The 21,292-nt window shown below is 39.9% G+C and overlaps 2 protein-coding genes across 7 annotated transcripts in view; both read left to right on the top strand.

The window, feature by feature from the left end:
• The window catches only part of RABGAP1 (RAB GTPase activating protein 1), a 161,680-nt gene that overhangs the window by 12,395 nt on the left and 127,993 nt on the right, over positions 1–21,292 (top strand). For all 6 annotated transcript variants that reach the window (XR_006059090.1, XR_009599743.1, XM_042245725.1 and 3 more), the window contains one exon: positions 11,608–11,807. Coding sequence is in view for 4 of the 6 variants with exons in the window: in XM_042245725.1 (XP_042101659.1) it covers positions 11,658–11,807 (150 nt within the window). In the remaining 2 variants the exon portion in view is untranslated. The remainder of the gene's footprint in view (positions 1–11,607; positions 11,808–21,292) is intronic.
• The window catches only part of LOC105606693 (large ribosomal subunit protein uL4), a 35,370-nt gene that overhangs the window by 12,395 nt on the left and 1,683 nt on the right, over positions 1–21,292 (top strand). Inside the window, 1 exon segment of the mRNA XM_060411833.1 lies at positions 11,608–21,291. Coding sequence (XP_060267816.1) covers positions 20,178–21,291 — 1,114 coding nt within the window. The 5' untranslated portion in view covers positions 11,608–20,177.

Here is a 21,292-nt window from a genome sequence, read left to right as displayed (position 1 = left end):
AGATCTTTTTAGACAGGTTTAAAAGCATCTGTGAGGAGGAGGAGGAGAGAGGAAGGTTCAAGAGGGAGGGGGACATATGTACTCTACGGCTGATTCATGTTGATGTTTGGCAGAAACCAACAAAATTCTGTAAAGCAATTATGCTTCAATTAAAAAATAAAGGTAAAAAAACAGAACTTGTTAACTATCCCCTAACAAAGAAATAATATATATTAAAACAGAAATCTCTGACACTAAATTGAGTATGTGTGAATTCTTTTATCTTACATGGTGCCTATTCCAGTGCTGTGAGTGAAAATGCTCAGTAAATGTTTTTTGGTTGTCCACTCCACCATTCATCCCAGGGACGTTGGAGCCTGGTGGGCTGCCGTCTATGGGGTTGCACAGAGTCAGATACGACTGAAGCGACTTAGCAGCAGCAACCACCCCCGCCCCCTCATTCAACACTCTTAACAAATGTCCCACCATCCTTGTATAAATATGGACCAGGGCACTCATACATCAAAAGATTCAGAAAACTTCTGTGTCTTCTGTTAAACATTCATGGTTTGTCTTCACACATTCCCCTGAAAATCAGAGATCGTGAAAAAGAGAAACCATTTTACTGCATTAATCTCAGGCTTTGGTCATCTAGCAAATGACTTGTTGGCTTGGCATTAAGTTCACGTGGTTTAAACATTTCAGATCCAAATACAGACACGTTGGTATTCTAAATGGAATAGATCAATCTTTTTCACTATGTGTGAGAAGGAACTATATTGAGTAATTTCCTAAAAACAGGAAAAGTCTTTAGAAAATCCTGTATTGCTTAAAAATATTAGCTTTTATATTTATAGAACTGGTGTAAATTATATTATGCTTGGGAAATCCATTCCAGAAAAAGTTAATACAGTTCAGTTCAGTCGCTCGGTAAGGTCTGACTTTGCGACTCCATGGACTGCAGCATGCCAGGCTTCCCTGTCCATCACCAACTCCCAGAGGTTGTTCAGACTCATGTCCCATCCAGTCGGTTATGCCGTCCAACTATCTCATCCTCTGTCATCACCTTCTCCTGCCTTCAATATTTCCCAGAATCGGGTCTTTTCCAATGAGTCAGTTCTTTGCATCTGTTGGCGAGAATACTGGAGTTTCAGCTTCAGCATCAGTCTTTCTAATGAATATTCAGGACTGATTTCCTTTAGGATTGACTGGTTTGATCTCCTTGCAGTCTAAGGGTCTCTCAAGAGTCATCTTCAACACCACAATTCAAAAGCATCTATTCTTTGGCTCTCAGCTTTCTTTATAGTCCACCTCTCACATCCTTACGTGACTACTGGAAAAACCATAGCTTTGACTAGACAGACTTTTGTCAGCAATGTAATGTCTCTGCTTTTTAATATGCTGTCTAGGTTGGTCATAGCTTTTCTTCCAAGACGATTGTCTTTTTAATTTCATGGCTGTATTCACCATCTGCAGTGATTTTGGAGCCCAAAAATATAGTCTGTCACTGTTTCTGTTGTTTCCGCATCTATTTGCCATGAAGTGATGGGACCAGATGCTGTGATCTTAGTTTTTTGAATGTTGAATTTTAAGGCAACTTTTTCACTCTCCTCTTTCACTTTTATCAAGAGTCTCTTCGGTTCCTCTTTGCTTTCTGCCACAAGGGTAGTGTCACCTGTTTATCTGAGGTTATTGATATTTCTTCCCAGCATCTTGATTCCAGCTTGAGCTTCATCCAGCCCGCCATTTTGCATGATGTACTCTGCATGTAAGTTAAATAACAGGATGACAATATACAGCCTTGACGTACTCCTTCCCTTATTTGGAACCAGTCTGTTGTTCCATGTTCGGTTCTAACTGTTGCTTCTTGAACTGCATACAGATTTCTCAGGAGGCAGGTCTGGTATTCCTGTCTCTTTAAGAATTTTCCACTGTTGTAATCCACATAGTCAGAGGCTTTGGCATACTCACTAAAGCAGAAGTAGATGTTTTTCTGACATTCTCTTGCTTTTTCTATGATCCAAGGGGTGTTGGCAATTTGATCTCTGGTTCCTCTGCCTTTTCTAAATCCAGCTTGAACGTTGGGAAGTTCACGCTTCATGTACTGTTGAAGCCTGGCTTGGAGAATTTTGAGCATTACTTTACTAGCATATGAGATGAGTGCAATTGTGCGGTAGTTTGAGCATTCTTTGGCATTGCCTTTCTTTGGGATTGGAATGAAAACGGACCGTTTCCAGTCCTGTGGCCACTGCTGAGTTTTCCAAATTTGCTGGCATGTTGAGTGCAGCACTTTCACAGCATCATCTTTCAGGATTTGAAAGAGCTCAACTGGAATTCCATCACCCCCACTAGCTTTGTTCGTAGTGATGCTTTCTAAGGCCCACTTGACTTCACATTCCAGAATGTCTGGCTCTAGATGAGTGATCACACCATCATGATTATCTGGGTCATGAAGATCTTTTTTGTATAGTTTTTCTGTGTATTCTTGCCATCTCTTCTTAATATCTTCTGCATCTGTTAGGTCCATACCATTTCTGTCCTTTATTGGGCCCATCTTTGCATGAAATGTTCCCTTGGTATCCCTAGTTTTCTTGAAGAGGTATCTAGTCTTTCCCATTCTATTGTTTTCCTCTACTTCTTTGCATTGATCCCTGAAGGAGGCTTTCTTATCTCTCTTTGCTATTCTTTGAAACTCTGCATTCAAATGGGTATATCTTTCCTTTTCTCCTTTGCCTTTAGCTTCTCTTTTCTCTGCTATTTGTAAGGCCTCCTCAGACAACCATTTTGCCATTTTGCTTGAGGATGGTCTTGATCACTGCCTCCTGAACAACCTCATGAACCTCCATCCATAGTTCTTCAGGCACTCTGTCTATCAGATCTAATCCCTTGAATCTATTTGTCACTTCCACTGTATAATCATAAGGGATTTGATTTAGGTCACACCTGAATGGTCTAGTGGTTTTCCCTGCTTTCTTCAATTTAAGTCTGAATTTGGCAATAAGGAGTTCATGATCTGAGCCACAGTCAGCTCCCGGTCTTGTTTTTTCTGACTGTATCGAGCTTCTCCATCTTTGGCTACAAAGAATATAATCAATCTAATTTCGGTGTTGACTGTCTGGTGATGTCCATGTGTAGAGTCTTCTCTTGTGTTGTTGGAAGAGGATGTTTGCTATGACCAGTGCATTACAAACCAGTTCATGTAATTTCACTACTTATATGGATTACTTCGAGTAATCAGATTCATAAAGACAGAAAGTAGGGTGTTGGTTGCCTGGGGGAATAGGAATTGGCATTTAATAGGTACAGAGTCTCAGTTGGGGAAGATGGAAAAGTTCTAGAGATAGGTTGTGGTGATGGTTGCACTAAATATAAATATACTGAAAGCCATGAAACTATACACTTAAAAATGGCTAAAGTGGTAAAACTTAATGTATAAAGATTGAATTTTTTAAATCTTTTTTTAATTAAGAAAGCTTTTGACTGAGTTATATGTCTTTAAGGTATCTTTAATGGTTCATCTGAAATCAAGCTGAAAGAGTCACTTCATAGTTTAAAGAAGTTAATTGTGACAGACATTATGGGTTAAAATTTGCCTAAGAGTGACTTTTTTGTAAGCTGGTTTTTCTTGCCTATATGTGCTGTAGGCCCAAGATGGTTAAGTTTCATTTTCTTTCTGATTTTTAAAGCTAAGCTAAAATTATTTGGAAGGCTTAAAGTAATAGGTTCTCTAAGCTCGCTAAAATAATTCAAAGACTCAGTCATCAGATTCAAAAGTCAGGCTTAAATAAAGACACCTCAATTGTTTAGCAATTAGTAGTGGTGGAAAAGAATTTATTTTTCTAAAGATGGGATGATTTCTCATGGAGTTTTGTTAGATTCATGCCACTCTTCCCAGGGATATGTTGAGAGAAGTTCGTATGATGTGCAGGGAAACAAACCTCAAATCCAGGAAAAAAGCTGAGATTAATATCATATGATTTTAAAATACAACATCTTTGTAGTTGTTTAATTTTATTGAGCTACAGACCCACAGGCATTGGCCTGCTAAGCATCTTTGGGACTTGACTTGTCCCAAAGCAGCATCTTTGCTGCTTTCTGACTTGTCCTTTACTGAACCGAGAGTAATCTTATCAGATCTGTGTTTTAGAAGAGTACAACTGGGAACAACATAGAATATGGATTGGAATGGGTAGAGAATGGTACTAGAACAACAAGGAGGAGAGATGCATTCCTGAAAAGGACAGGCACCTTGATCCCTGGGATCAAGTTGTCTCTCTGAACTTAAGCATTATTGAGCCATTCTAAGCCTCAGTTTGTCATATGAAGTTCATACCTATCTGGCAAGGGTAGTATAAAGATTAGTAACAATGCATGTAAAGCTTCTAAGTACTATGTGGGGCATATAATTGATATTCAGGAACTGGTAAGTAGTGTTCTGTCTTTAAATTTAGCAAGATAATTTAAGTATCATCCATGTGTGCGTACATGCTAAGTCGGTTCAGTTGTGTCCGACTCTTTGCAACCTGTGGTCTGTAGCCTTCTAGGCTGCTCTGTCCATGGGATTCTCCAGGCAAGAATACTGGAGTGGGTTGCCATGCCCTCCTCCAGGGAATCTTCCCAATCCAAAGATTGAACCTGTGGCTTCTGCATTGCAGGCTAATTCTTTTAACACTGAGCCACTGGGGAAGCTGAAGTATTATCTTTAAGACTCCCTAAAGCTGTACTCATTTTTGCACTGGTGGAGCAACAGAAATGATGGGGATTGGGAGGGAAGTGATGAGAAAATGTTTGGGTTCAGAGGGAATCCAAGATTTGGCTCAGTGGTGGTTAACTCCTTTTCACAGTAGGAAACTTAAAGAAGAGTTAGTCAGGCACAGTCAAGGTAGTTGTGGTGGTTTTGTTTTGTTTTTTGTTTTTTTTTAGTTTCTATCCCAGTCATTCATATCTGCACCCCCAGACATGCTTGTAGTGTAGCATTTTTGTCATTTGTCTGTTTCACGGTCCATAAACCCTGCCACTTAAACACTGAACAAGTATTAGCCATCCAGTCACATTTATTAAATACTGCCATAAACAAGCATATGGAGATAATATAAGTAAACCCTTAGAGATTCCTATCCAAAAGTAGTTAGTTCAAAGGGACTGTGTGTGCTCATTGTATTCCCAGTGTTTACTGTGGTGGTTTATACTAAATAATTGTTTCTGAAATGAATGATCAATATAGTGTAGGAGAAAAGAGGTATAACATTTTACTGTGTGATAAATGTAATTCTGTGATAGAATTAAAAAGCAAGCAAACAAAAAGCCTTAGGAGCCCTAGAGGGAAATAAGGATTATTTTAGGAGGGAAAAGGAGGTTAAATATTTGATTGTATCACTGTGTTGCTTGTGGGGGAGTAGGACTAATTGGAGAAATGAAGACACATTCCGGGCTTAAGAAATGGCATGAGCAAAGGTTTGAAAGCATAAAAATGCATGGCATAATTGGAGTTGCCTGGTATGGTTTGATAGAGGGAGATCAGACTAGAATGAGAGATTGGCTCCAGGTTTTTAAGAATTAATGATAGAAAGAACTTGGATTTTTCTGCTTTCAGTCAGGAGCAATCCAAGGAAGGGGTCGGATATGTGGTCAAATCTGAATTTTAGAGATTAGCTATGAGGCCTTGATAATGACTAGAGAAAGTCTAGAAAGAGAGACTTACGTTGTAGCAAAGTTGAAAGAGAATAAAATACAAGAGAGTGACATGAAAGACGGCAAAGAAAGAACAAATTTGGGATATGTTTTGGAACTAAAATCTATTACAATTCCAAGGGAGAATGAGAAAAGGAGTCAGGGATGGGGGGGGGGTGCATTTCCATCTTGAATCAGTGGTTATTAACCACTGATAAGGAAGCTATGAGGAAGAATATGCTTGTGTGAAGATGGGCTCTGCTTTGGATATATAGAGTCGATTTTGAGATGGGCATGGGATACGTGTAGCAGATCCCACCTATGTATTCTCATAACACCATATGCATACCTCTTAGTACACCAGGCACTATACTGTAATTACTTGTTTGCTTGTCCACGTTCTCTACTGTAAGCCTGTCCAGGGTAAAGAGTACCTTTCCTCACCATAACACTATATCTAGTGCCTGGCTCATAACAGATACTCAGTACTGAATAGGTTAAAAAAAAAAAAAGAAAAAAACCATAGAACAAAACACATGAAATTAGGGAGAAAAACAGGGCTACAGTATCATCAGCATACAAAAAAAGTTACAACACAGGAAGTACTGAGATAGCTAGGGGCATGTATGGAAGGAGGAGGACAGGATGAATTTTGAGTGGGCAGGGATTTTCCTGGTTGTTCAGTGGTGAAGACTCCACACCCTCAATCAGTGCAGGGGTAGTGGGTTTGATCCCTGGTCAGGGAACTAGATCTGTACAGCCAAATATTTCTTTGAAAAAGTAAGGAGTGGGCAGAGAAAAAGGAACTTGAAAGACAAATGATAAAAGGTGCTGGAGGTGGAAAATGGAAGCAAAGAGAGTTTCACAATAAGGAAATGATAAGCATTTTCATTTATTTCAGCCAGTGGAAATAAGATGAGAACTGAAAAGAATTGTTCATTGTTGATTTTTATTTGTTTATATATGTATGTGTGTCTATACACACACATATATGTATTTTTTCCTTTTTGAATGGATGCTCAGAGTGTTAAAACACCCAACGTCACATAGACAAGGTTTGAATTCAGTTTTTAAAAGAGGTTTAGTAAGGGTTGGTGAGAGTTACAGTAGCCAGATTTTGAGAGGGACTGCTCGGTGAGAGTGGGGAGTCCTACTGAAGTGGAGGAGCAGTTAATGCTCCTTCAGGAAGAATGTCCGGAAAACCAAGGAAATAAAGATGAACTGGAGTGCTTGGACTAGTGGCCAGAAACAAGCACATTTTACTTGTCTCAAGTATGTCAAGTTCAATTACAAGTATCACTCGCATCTCTTTTATCAGGTTTGGTAGGTCACTTTTTGGGAGGTGATTTTTGCTCTACTAATTGCACATTAGCAAATCCATACCACTGCAAGTTCACTGTTTATGTTACTACTCTGAATAATGTTAGAAAAATACAAATATCTGATGATATTCCCTCCAAAAGTTCAAGTTTTTAAAAAGTAAGCACTGCTTTTGAAGAACTATCAGAAGAGTTCTTATCATGGCTAGTTCTTTACCTTTTCACTCTCCTTTAGCAGGTTTATAGTTTTAAGGGGAGACTGAGAATGAAAATGAATCTTTGTTCATTCAACAAGATTGAGGTACATTTTATACCACAGTCTTTGCAGAAGTGCATTGTTGAGCATAGAGTTGTCACTGTGGTACAGAGGGGACTATAACATAACTGAACCTTTGGTTTTGATGTATGAGGTTGCATAATTAAGTAAAATTACTTATCATTTTAAGTTACTTGACTTATTAAAGGAGCTAGAATGAAGCATCCCTGCACTAGTACTCACCAACCTGGCCCTGTTGGTAACTGGACATGTTGTAAGGGTCTAGGCTCATCACTTACATAAAGGGAGACAAACTGAGTGCCTCCCAGATACAGAGTTGTTAAGATGATAAAATGAGATGAAGGTGTACATTTTAGTAATCTGTAAAGTGTTTATACAGAGATACAAAGTATTCTTTTATGTTTACTTAAGTATAAAAAAGTTAGATACTGACCTGGTGGCTAAGACCATTAAGAATATGCCTGCAACGCAGGAGAGCCCATTCGATTTCTGGGTTGGGAAGATCCCTTGGAGAAGGGAATGGCAACCCACTCCAGTATTCTTGCCTGTTGGGCTACAGTCGGTGAAGCTGCAAAGAGTCGGACACTACTGAGCGACTAACACTTTCACTTTCAAATTAGACTGGAACTAGAAGTGTTACATATATTTTGTGCTAATATTGTTTCCTAAGTTACCAAAGTCTGTTGATATTTGTTAGTTCTTTTAAAATTGGGAGTTGGTTTCACTCTCCAGTTAATGAAAGAGTGAAATGGAAAAGAACTGGCCATAATCAAGGCTCTTGACAATCCTTCAATAGCAATTGGCTCTTGGTTAGACATATATCTAATTCTTAGTGTGTCCTGGTTTCTGCTGTACAGCATGAATCAGCTGGAAGTATGCATATATCCACTCCTTCAGCCTCTCTCCCACTCCTGTCCCCTCCCCCCATCCCAGCCCTTCTTGGTTGTCACAAAGCGCGAGTTGAGCTCCCGTGTTACATGGTAGGGTATATATATCAGTGCTACAGAGAGTAATTTTTATAATGACTCTGTGAGGTAGGTAGTACACCATTTTCATTTACGGAAACTGAGGCTTGGTGTGACCAAGCTTACACTATTATTCAGTGGTAGAACCAGCATACTAACTTGTATTTTTTTCTAACTCTTAACTGTTTGCTTTACCATCATACATAATGACTTCTATTCTTGCTGTCAGTTATAAAAGCTGCTCTTGCTTTTTTCATTGAGTGACTCTTGTTATCTTACATCTTTTATTTGCCATTTATCCTATTTCTTTAGTACACATTTGAGCACTTTCTATGGCCAGTTATTCTTTCACTTATTAGGGCTACAGCAGCTAATGAAACAGGCAGAAATCCGTGCCCTTATGCTTACATGATATTTAAAAACAAATTATGATTACAAGGTAAATGTGTCAAACAGTGATAGGTGGTATGGAGAAAAATAGAAAGGAGGATGGTAGTGTAGGGTGTTTGGGGGGAGGAAGTTTGTACTTTAGTGTCCATGAAAATTAGAGTAGGGGGCTTCTTGTGGTAGCTGGTGTAAGTAGGGATGAAGAGCAACAAAATTGGTTCTTATGGTCTCGAGACAGAGATTGCGAATACTCTAGAGTTTTTCCAGGAGTATATGAAGTTCTTGGGCACCTCTTTGTTGTGGAGACCAGGGGAGGGCGGGGTGGTCTTATCTAGAATCCCTGGAGCTTGTGGACTGACTTCATTTCTGCCCATTGAGGCTGGAGAAGGGGAGCCTTATTACATAACCCCTCCTGGACTGCTTAGTGTTTTGATAAATCTCATTCCTTCTGAGTGATTCAGTTACTTTCAGGGGCCAAAACAAACAGTAAAGTATCTTATAAAGTGTACTTTCCTGTCACCTCCTCAAAGAAAATAGGTTGAACTTGGAGCCTGCCAAATCTTCTCAGTGTAAATACCAAAGTATATTATTTTTGCGTCTAGAATATTGTAGAATGTTGTTAATGTCTCTGAGATTATTGCTTTAGAAAACTTTTCCAGGCCCTCTGCTATCTTCGGAGAAGGCAGTGGCACCCCACTCCAGTACTCTTGCCTGGAAAATCCCATGGCTGGAGGAGCCTGGTAGGCTGCAGTCCATGGGGTCGCTAACAACTGAGCGACTTCACTTTCACTTTTCACTTGCATGCATTGGAGAAGGAAATGGCAACCCACTCCAGTGTTCTTGCCTGGAGAATCCCAGGGACGGTGGAGCCTGGTGGGCTGCCGTCTATGGGGTCGCAGAGTTGGGCACGACTGAAGTGACTTAGCAGCAGCAGCAGCTGCTATCTTACTATTAGTAACATTTTTTAAAACCTGGGAAAAAGACTAATTAAGCATGAAAACCTTACCTAAAGGACAAGTTCTAAAAAAGATAGAGACTCCTTTATCTGATACTGAGTGTTGTGGAACAAGGCCCAGATGTGTCGCATGGGAAAGCATTGCCATCTAAATGAAAGTTTTTTACTTTGCTTCTAACCAGTTAAATTACAGCCATTACCTTGAACAAATTATACCCTCTCTCTAAGCCTCAGTTTCCTAATCTGTGAAACAGATATGTGAGTATTAAGTTTGATGTTGAGGGAACACAACATCAGATTTTAACACAATATAAATAGGTACTGTTAAAATGTCAAACTGCTGTGGGAACAGAAATGAGGCGGGCAGTGCTTTTGACTCTGGGGAGAGATGGGCAGGCTTCTTGGAAAAGGAGGGTTATTGGGTCACAAATGATTATTTGGAGTTGACTGAGTACTGAAGCAAGGGAAGCACTTTAGGAAGAAGATCCTGTGAGAGCAGACACCTCAAGGGATTAAAATATATATCCTCAGCAAAGACATTTCCTCCTCTACTATATTTCTTAACTCTTCAACATGTTTCCATAGTTTTCTTTACCCTAAGTCAGTACCTATTAACTTGTTCAATATCCCTGTGTTCTCTACCAAATTATAAGTTGCTTTGGGGCAAGAATCTAATTTTTCTTGTTTAGCATATTTTGTTTTTTATAAACTGGAAACTTGGGAAATAGTCATTGCATGAATGAAGAAGAACTGCATTTTTAAAAGTTTTCAGAAGTACATTTGAAGCATCTCTATGCTACACTATGCATTTAGATACAGTCCTATGAAATGTAGAGCCTTTAAACAAGGAAATCAGCTTAAATAGAAAGCAGCAAGGAGTCCAGGGTTTGAGCTTTAGTTATACCCGATTAAATGACCCTACAACTCTTGGGGTTGCCATTTCCTTATCTGTTGAACAGTACTGCTAACTGTATAAGTTTTCTTCCAACTACAGTATTCAGAGATTGGGTAGTTTTTGCTGCCAGGTGCTTAGCCACATGTTAGCTTTTGAGGGAAAATTAGTGCTTGGCGTATGGTGTATTGCTCAATAAATATATGTTCAATAAAAATCTAAAACGTAGATCTGGACCTCTTCTTTAATAAATTCTCAGAATTTTTACCTCTGAGGTATATAAGATGAGCATACTGTGAGAGCAACATTTTTAAAGAGCGAGGTTTGTTTATTGGTTAAAGCTGAGTATAGTGTTGTATTATTCGTTCCGTGGTTGTTTTGGCAACCAAATGGGAACTGCCACAAAATATGCAGAACCAGATTTTTAAATGATACATGAGTTTGAATTTTATCCCATGAGTCAGTAATTGAATGGATTTTCATAAATGACACATTTTTTTCTGCTGCTTTGCTGGAAATTTTTGGCCTGAAACTTCTTTATTGATAATGTTCATTTTGAGTTGGGTTCTAAGAAACTGTGGGATGGGATTATTGAGTTTTTAATAGACCTCTGATTTCATGCTACATACAATATTTCCCTGCTCTAAAATTTATGCTTGCCCTGAATTTATTTTTCTTTGGGGTTAATGTGAAATTTTGTTTCTTAGAACGGGTTGTTAGTATGAGTGTCAGCGATGTGAGGGAAACCTTACTGTCCTGCATGCATGTTTGTTGTCCTAAGTGCTTTCAATTTCATTTGTGCAGCTTTACAAAGAAGAGGATAGACACTGAGTTTAGTACATTTTATGTTCTCTAGGAAGAATAGAGTTACCAGAATGCCGAGGAAATTAGTGTAGGTAGGCAGAGTTATTCTCAAGGAAATGTTTTTATTTGTTTATTTTTTTGAAATCTGAACTACCTTGGCCCTGAATTTCATTGAATACCCTTATATATGGAATTAAAAAAGCCTAACCTGTAAGTAGCGAAAGTCTTTGGAAAATATTTTGAAAGTTTGTTTTGTTTTTTAATTTAAGTTTTTTATTATGTAATTTGTAAAACTTAGAACATAATTGAATATCTGGCAGACATTCTATATGAGTATCTTTATGGTTTTTGTTTTTCAGGCATTTTTAAAATATTTAATCATTCATGAGTTGAGCTTCATTCTTGAGTCATGGATGACAAGGCTTCTGTTGGAAAAATCAGTGTCTCCTCAGACTCTGTGTCTACTCTTAATAGTGAAGATTTTGTCTTGGTTTCCAGGCAAGGAGATGAGACACCATCTACAAATAATGGAAGTGATGACGAGAAAACAGGACTCAAGGTAAAACTCCATAACCTAAGTTCCTTTTGCTTAGCCTTGCTAAGTCATTGCAAAACTTGGCCTTAATAGGAAGGTATATGGAGTGATAGTGAGAACATGGAAATAATATCCTCCTTTTAATGCTAAAGAGTTTTATTTACAAATATATCTGATTAGAGATTTTCAATTTGATTAGCTTCTAAATCCGTTATCTCTAACTGTAAAAACTACTGATCATAGTGTAAGCATTTGTTATTTTAGTTTTGTTTTCATGTTACCATTGAGTTAGAGGTGATTCTTTGGGGCCTTTTATATGTAGTGTAAAGGCAGTAGCAGGTCGGCACTGCTATTTATAAAAATAAGTTTTAGAATTACTAAAACAGGACTTAAAATTCCTGGCTTTTGGCCATTTCTGTTTGTTTTCTCAGCAAAGTAGATCACTGTTACATCTTCTTCCATACTCTGTTACTGTTCCTGTTCTTTTTGGATATAAATAAAAACAGATTACCTGTTAATGTTATTTAAAATGTAACTAGCTTTTAAAATACTTTGATTTATGTTTGTTTTTTATACCACAAGTATTTATTGAGTATTGACTTTGTGCCAAGTACTATTCTAAATACTAGACATACAGTAGCAAATAAGACAGGCAAGGTCCCCTGCTCACCTAGAGTTTTTAATCAAATGTGGGAAACAGACCCTAAGCAAATAGGAAAGTGAATGTTAAGTAAATTTAGGTGGTTTGAAGAAAATCAAAGCAGAGTACATTGGTAAAGCGTGAATGGCAGGTATACTATTTTAGAGAATGTCTTGAAATGACATTTGAGCTGAGATCTGAATGAAATGAGAAAGAACATGTTCATGGAGAAATGTGAAGAAAGAGTTTTCCACAGGAAACAAAAAATAAAAAAAGATCCTAAGGAAGACCACCCATTTTAGGACGGAGATTAGAGCAGAGTGAGTAAAGTAAATAAAAGTGCTAAAGTATGAGATACAATGAGTGTAGGAACTGGATCGTGTAGAACTTTGTAGAGCTTAGGAATTCAGACTGAGAGAGACAGTATGGATGGCGTGAGCTCTGTACCCACTCCCCAGAAATATTGGTAACACTCTTTTTTTTTTTTTAATTAACGTCTGGAAATATTTTAAAGGCCATGCAGCAATTGAAGAAACATTTATTCAAAGCATTTTTACTAAACTTTGGAAAAGAATCTGTGGTATTTGAACCAAGACTTGTTTTTCCATCTCCTCTCCTACCTGAGGGCTGCCCTGTTGGCTCAGACTGTAAAAGAATCTGCCTGCAGTGCAGGAGACCCGAATTTGATTCCTGGGTTTGGAAGATCCTCTGGAGAAGGAATAGGCTACCCACTCCAATATTCTTGCCTGGATAATTCCACAGACAGAGAAGTCTGGTTGGCTGCAGTCCATGGGCTTACAAAGAGTCAGACAGGACTGAGTGACTAACACTTCTCCCAACTGAGCAAGATGGTAACTCCATTCTAGATTGGTACTATCAAGAAAATAGGGTTTCTTTTCCCCACAGTTCCCTTGGAGTAGGGCTGTCTTCCAAGGAAGAGCAGTATGAGAGCATTCCTCATCCTGCCTCTATCTGCCTTTTGCTGGTCAAGTGTGGCTGAGTGGTAATGGCTGCCTTCTTTTGCCCACACCTTGCTTCTGGGATGTGAAAACTACTTAGGGCACAGTGCTGCTAAGAACACTGAGAGGCCAGTTGCCCTTAACCTGGCTCTAATATGTAAGGTAGTGGTTCCATACTAATGGAATAGTGGCAAGTAAAGAACACCAGAGACTACTGCACTGCCTCCCACACCTACCAAATACTCATTCTTTGGAAATGGAGTGTTGCTCAGAAGTATGCCATTATCTACGCTCCCAGATTCATAGCTGTAGCTCAGAGATTTTGCCAGCAATGAGGAATGGGCCACAACACAGCTCGTAATCTCTGCCCAAAGGAGCGTCGTTGACAACAGAGTGTAGAGAAGTTCAAGCCTAAGGGTACTCTCAAAAACAATGGAAGTGGTAGTGAAAAGTAATTGGGAGGAGATTGTTAGATTAATTGGACATACAGGTTTAACTTCAGGCTTGCTGGGAGGAGACCACCTATGATAGGGAGGGCCAGATCTCAAACATTGACCTCTAGAACGCTCCCATCAAAGTAACCTAATCTGATTGGTTTGTTCTGTAGAGCAGTTTATTACCTGAGAGGATTGTTGAGAATTATAGAGCAAATCACCCACAGTTAGTGAAGCTTAATGTCTATATAACGTGAACCATGAACTTCCTGATGTTCAAGCTGGATTTAGAAAAGGCAGAGGAACCAGAGATCAAATTGCCAACATCCGCTGGATCATGGAAAAAGCAAGAGAGTTCCAGAAAAACATCTATTTCTGCTTTATTGACCATGCCAAAGCCTTTGACTGTGTGGATCACAAGAAACTGTGGAAGATTTTGAAAGAGATGGGAATACCAGACCACCTGACCTGTCTCTTGAGAAATCTGTATGCATGTCAGGAAGCAACAGTTAGAACTGGACATGGAACAACAGACTGGTTCCAAATAGGAAAAGGAGTATGTCAAGGCTGTATATTGTCACCCTGCTTATTTAACTTATATGCAGAGTACATCATGAGAAACGCTGGGCTGGAAGAAACACAAGCTGGAATCAAGATTGCCGGGAGAAATATCAATAACGTCAGATATGCAGATGACACCACCCTTATGGCAGAAAGTGAAGAGGAACTAAAAAGCCTCTTGATGAAAGTGAAAGAGGAGAGTGAAAAAGTTGGATTAAAGCTCAACATTCAGAAAACTAGGATCATGGCATCTGGTCCCATCACTTCATGGGAAATAGATGGGGAAACAGTGGAAACAGTGTCAGACTTTATTTTTTGGGGGCTCCAAAATCACTGCAGATGGTGACTGCAGCCATGAAATTAAAAGACTCTTACTCCTTGGAAGAAAAGTTATGACCAACCTAGACAGCATATTCAAAAGCAGAGATATTACTTTGCCGACTAAGGTCCATCTAGTCAAGGCTATGGTTTTTCCTGTGGTCATATATGGATGTGAGAGTTGGACTGTGAAGAAGGCTGAGCACCAAAGAATTGATGCTTTTGAACTGTGGTGTTGGAGAAGACTCTTGAGAGTCCCTTGGACTGCAAGCAGATCCAACCAGTCCATTCTGAAGGCGATCAGCCCTGGGATTTCTTTGGAAGGAATGATGCTAAAGCTGAAACTCCAGTACTTTGGCCACCTCATGAGAATAGTTGACTCACTGGAAAAGACTCTGATGCTAGGAAGGATTGGGGGCAGGAGGAGAAGGGGACGACCAAGAATGAGATGGCTGGATGGCATCACTGACTCGATGGATGCGAGTCTGCGTGAACTCCAGGAGTTGGTGATGGACAGGGAGGCCTGGCATGCTGCGATTCATGGGGTCGCAAGGAGTCGGACACGATTGAGCAACTGAACTGAGCTGAACTGAATGTCTCCATGCCATCGTAGAGACAGCATCTTACCAGAGCTGCTACCCCAGGATGAATGAGGGCAAATCACCCCAGAGGAGCAGCATCAAAGGTTTAACACCGTGGGAATTAGGGGAATAAAATTTACTAAAATAAGTCAGCCAGTCACTAAATAAACAAGCATAAAAAAATAAAAAGTCCCAGAGTGTGGAGACCAGTACCAAGAACTGGAACAACATATTTTCTAAAATAATCTAGTTTCCAACACAGAATTGTGAGGCATGCAAAGAAGTAAAATATTACCCATACATCATTTTTTAAAGGCAGAGTGATATGTTGGATCTAATATGCAAACTTTGAAAGTAGCCATTATTAAGCCATGCTTAAAGAAATAAAGTATGATGGCAATGGCAAATCAAATAGAAAATGTCTTGAAGAAGATAATAAACTACAAATTGAAAAGAACCAAATGGAAATTCTGAAATGGAAGAACACAATAAGTGAAATGAAGACATCACTAGAGAAGCCCAACAATAAATTTAAACTGGCACAAGGAAGACTTAATGGAGAGAAATGTTATCAAAATGGCAGTACAAGAGTTTCTACCATCCTACCCTCAAAGAACACCAGTGTAGACACTAATGGATGCGAGTGCCTTCATGGACATTCAAGAATCCAACGGAAAAGTTCCCGCACGTTGTTGGGGCAAAAGCATCCAAGATTGGACCCACTGAAGATGATGAACAGTTTGATTCTATGTGTCACTTCACCCCCACTGGGGTGGCGCAGCTCAGTGCCATCAGATAGTCAGCTCGTGATTTCTTCCATGGGGGAAGGTGAGAGTGTGTGATTGAGCACATGACTTCCCTGGCTTTGTGGGACACATCGAAAAGGCCCATTTTTTCCTCACATCATCCAAAATACTCAGTCATAAACTATACATCCTGGGAACCGACTGCTGTACTGGGAGAACAGCAGCCAAGGTTGGGAATGGAACATATCAAAGGAGCATGGATGCCACTAACTGCTTTGGGGACTCCATCAGGAAACCCACCCATGAGCCACTGGGGTCGACTCCTGTACAAGTTCTCCTACTGGCTCATGGGCACCGCTAAACTCCACACACCTCACTCAAACATGTCCTTACCCTGTGGCTGCCTTCCTGAGCAGCCCTGAAGGCAAGAATGGTAAGTGGGAGTCTTTGCAAATAGCTAGTGAGCACATGCCAAAAGTCAACCAGATTATGCAGGATTGGAAGAACCTACACACTGGAGCATTCATCATCTTAGGGAAAGCCAATGCAGTAGAGAGCATCAACAGACGGATCACACGGAAGAAAATGCTGTGTAGTACCAGACAGGTTGCTTGGAACTATCTAGTCTGAAAATGGGGAAAATGAAAACAGTGAGTGAAGAAAACCTGTATGAAGTGTCACATTATCACTAAAATCATCAACTTACGCATTACTGGAGTCTCAGAAGGACAAGAAAGGGAGAAATGTGCAGAAAGCCTCTTTAGAGACTTAATGATTGAAAACTTCCAAAATTCGGGGAGAGGTTTGGATATCTAAATTCATGAAGTTTATAGGCTCCCCCCATATATCAACCCCAAGTGCCTCTCCAAGATACAATAAGGCTTTAAAGTTAAAGACAGGGACTTCCTTGGTGGTGCAGCAGTTAAGATGCCACTCTCCCAATGCAGGGGGCCTGGGTTCGATTCCTGGTCAGGGAACTAGACCTCACATGCTGCAACTAAAGATCCTGCAAGCCGCAACTAAGACCCCATGTAACCAAATATTTTAAAAAAGAAAAATGTTTAAAGCAACTAGGAGAAAAAAAGCTTCTTGTATTACAAAGGAAACAGCCCACCACCATCACCACCAATAAGGTTTTTAGCATAGTTATCTGCAGGAACCTTGCAAGCTAGAAGAGAATGGGATGATACACTCAAGGAAAGAAGCTGCCAACCAAGAATACTTTAGTTGGCAAAACTGTCTTTCAGAAATGAAGGAAAGGTAATTCCCTAGTGCTCCAGTGATTAGGATTTCATGCTTTCGCTACCCAGGGTGCAGATTCAGTCCCTAGTTGGGGAACTTAGATCATGTAAGCCACATGTCATGGCCAAAAAAAAAAAGAGAAGGATGACAGGTTTTGCCGGGAGCCAGCGTGAGGAATCCCACCCGTGGCAAAGGTCATGAGGAAGGAAGCCTGACAAAACACAAAGGCAGGGATCAGGCTTCAGGGGTTCCCCCTGGAATTTCCTGAGCATCTAACCCCCAAATCAGAGTCTGCCAGCTTTACTATATTATGCTTTTTACCTACTCTTCTGACATTAACAGGGGGCTGTCCCCCCACCACCATTTTTTAGGGAAAAGTTAATTTAGAGCTTTTAGATAATAAGTCTCCTGGGCATAATAAGAGTGTTTCAATCCAAAAACCCCTCTGGTGGCTCTCTAACTTGCCTTACCCGGACTTTTACAATTACGCATGTGATTGTTTATAGCCCCTCAACTGTGAGAGGCACGGGAAGCCTAAACCATAAAGCCTTTCAAAGAGTTAAAAGTTATTAGAGTAGTGCTGGTGTAGGATTTCATTATTGGGCCAATGCTTGTTGCTAAGTTCCCGTATCTTATCCACTGTACACCTGGGAGCACATTTGTTAACATAGTTAGAATGTAAGAAAAAACAAATGTAGCCTTGAAACTGATCACATTAGACTTTTGAGCTAATTGGTTCTTTGTTGTAACTTACTGCACCTTTGCTTCTGAAAATGTAACTTTGTTTGATACTTTCTGAGGCTGACATAGATTAGAAATATAAAGAAAAAACACTTCAAGGGAAAATTAAGTTTTCTGGTTGAGCAGCCTTTATCAAAAGAGGGTCTTAAAATGTTTCACAGGCCTCCAAGGCCAGAAGATAATGTACATAACATCATTTGTGGGAAAGGCATAAAAGTCCTTCTAAAAAATAAAGTTACTGGGGCCTCGCTCACCGAAGCAGCTTGGTCTCCCTGTGTCTTCTTTATTTTCTGGCTGAATTCCCATCTGGGGTGTGGCGGCTCGCCATGTCTACTTACTTGCCCTGGCTTCTAAGACTCACATGAAAGGTAGCCCAAGGCGGGGCACCCTCTACTATTCAAATGGGTGCCGGTGGCCTAACGTAGATGGTGCAAACCTCTTGTCTTGAGGTTTTATTAGTTCTCCATGTAAACCAAGTTATTCAGCCTCTTTTCTCCACTAATTTTCCTACTACACTATTCTTTCCTAATCTAATCTTATATTTCTAATTAAATAAATCTCTCTTCGCGGACTCCATCCACCCTTCGAATTCTCTGGATCCACCAGGGCTGGACCCCGGCAAGGTTTCCCCCTCTATCTGAAAGTAAGATGTTCCTATGAAACTTTGTAAGCTGAAATGACATAGTAGAGTATCCCCTGCTTTCTAAAAGTTTGTGTTTTACCACTTTTCTTGTATAAAGGGTCTACACTAGTACAGTAGTTGCTTTTTTCATAAAAGCAAAAGTCATCTTCAGATTTGTTTCAGTTAGCAAAAACAGGTACTGATGTAGGCCTTCTAAGAAAGCAAAGTGACATAATTCAAAGTTTTGGAAAGTGGGAGATACTTTATAATGGAGAGAGTTGATCATTAGACCTTAATAAAGTCCTGAAAGGAGTTCTTCAATCTGAAATGAAAGTACACTAGTTAGTAATATGAAAGTATAAAATACACTGGAAAAAGTAAGTATATGCTCAAAATCAGTATAGTCTTAATACTGTAATGTGGTGTTGATTAAGTAAATCTAGATTAAAAGTTAAAGGACAAAGGTATTAAAAATAGCTATAGCTACAATGAATACATAATATAGAAATTTAAATTGTGCCATCAAAACCAATGTTTGGGGAAGTAAAAGGTAGAGCTTTGTATGGGATTGAAGTGAAAGTGAAGTCGCTCAGTTGTGTCCGACTCTTTGCGACCCCATGGACAGTAGCCTACCAGGCTCCATGGTCCATGGGATTTTCCAGGCAAGAATACTGAAGTGGGCTGCCATTTCCTTCTCCAGGAGATCTTCCCAACCCAGGGATCGAACACGGGTCTCTGGTCTCTGGCATTGCAGACAGACGCTTTACCATTTGAGTCACTAGGGATTGAGGTTAGGTTGTTACCAAGTAAAATATAATGTTATATCCTGTAAAATGTTATATGTAAATCTCATGGTAATTACAAATTAATAACCCGCAATAAAGACACAAAAGCTTAAAAGAAGGGATACCGCTCTAGAAAGTATACCACTATAGAAAATCATCAATTCACAAGGGAAGATAATGAGAAGAAGAAAGGAATAAGAGACCTGTAAAACAGCCAGAAGACAATAACATAATATTAGTAAGTTCTTATTTCAATAATAATTAGTAATTATTTCAAATGCAAATGAATTAAATTCTCTAATCAAGTGACAATATCAGAATGTATTAAAAACAGGAAAAAAACTACACTGTATGCTACATATAAGAGACTCATTTCAGCTTTAAGGACACACATAGACTTATCCGTGTATCATGTAAAGCGATGAATAGTTATTCCATGCAAATGGAAAGAAAAGTACCATTTCAAAACAAGTATATGTTAGGTCACAAAACATATCTTAGCAAGATTAACAAGACTGAAATCATACCAGTTATCTTTTCTGGCTACAGTGGTATAAAATCAACAAAAGGGGGAAAACTTGAAAATCTACAAATATGTGGAAATTAAACAACATATTTCTAACCAACCAGTGGTTGGTCAAAAAATAAATGCAACCACTCAAAAAATAAAATGGAAATCAGAAAACATCATGAAAGAAACAAATATGGGCTTTTCCTGTGGGAGCTGCCGGGGTGAGAGGAGTGTGGCCTTCTCCTCTCCCCACCATGGCATGTGCTCGTCCACTGATATGAGTGTACTCCAAAAAGGGAGAGTCCTCTGGCAAAAATGTCACTTTGCCTGCTGTGTTCAAGGCTCCCATTCGACCCGATATTGTTCACACCAACTTGCTCAAAAACAACAGACAGCCCTATGCTGTCAATGAATTAGCAGGTCATCAAACCAGTGCTGAGTCTTGGGGAACCAGCAGAGCTGTGGCTCGAATTCCTAGGGTTCGAGGTGGCGGGACTCACTGTTCTGGTCAGGGTGCTTTTGGAAATATGTGTCGTGGGGGCTGCATGTTTGCACCAACCAAGACCTGGCGACGTTGGCACCGCAGAGTGAATACAACGCAGAAGCGATATGCCATCTGCTCTGCACTGGCTGCCTTAGCCTTACCAGTGCTGGTCATGTCTAAAGGTCATCGTATAGAGGAAGTTCCTGAACTTCCTTTGGTGGTGGAAGATAAAGTTGAAGGCTACAAGAAGACCAAGGAGGCCGTTTTGCTTCTGAAGAAACTTAAGGCCTGGAATGATATCAAAAAGGTCTACGCCTCTCAGCAAATGAGAGCTGGCAAAGGCAAAATGAGAAACCAGCGCCGTATCCAGCACAGGGGATCCTGCATCATCTATAATGAGGACAATGTTATCATCAAGGCCTTCAGAAACATCTGTGGAATTACTCTGCTTAATGTAAGCAAGCTGAACATTTTGAAACTTGCTTCTGGTGGTCATGTGGGACATTTCTGCATTTGGACTGAAAGTGCTTTCCGAAAGTTAGATGAGCTGTATGGCACTTGGCATAAAGCAGCCTCCCTCAAGAGTAACTACAACCTCCCCATGCACAAGATGCTCAATACAGACCTTAGCAGAATCTTGAAAAGCCCAGAAATCCAAAGAGCACTCCGAGCACCACACAGGAAGATTTATCGCAGAGTCCTGAAGAAGAATCCATTGAAAACCCTGAGAATCATGTTGAAGCTTAACCCATATGCAAAGACCATGCACTGAAACACCATTCTTCAACAGGCCAAGAATCACAAAATCCGCATAGATAAGGCAGCAGCAGCACTAGAAGCCAAATCAGATCAGAAAGGGGTTCAGGGCAAGAAGCCTGTGGTGGG

This window comes from Ovis aries, chromosome 3 (assembly GCF_016772045.2).
Source record: "Ovis aries strain OAR_USU_Benz2616 breed Rambouillet chromosome 3, ARS-UI_Ramb_v3.0, whole genome shotgun sequence".
In the NCBI taxonomy this organism is placed as follows: Eukaryota; Metazoa; Chordata; class Mammalia; order Artiodactyla; family Bovidae; genus Ovis; species Ovis aries.
The sequence above is the reverse complement of the archived record's forward strand: the minus strand, read 5'-3'. Positions and strand labels throughout refer to the sequence as shown.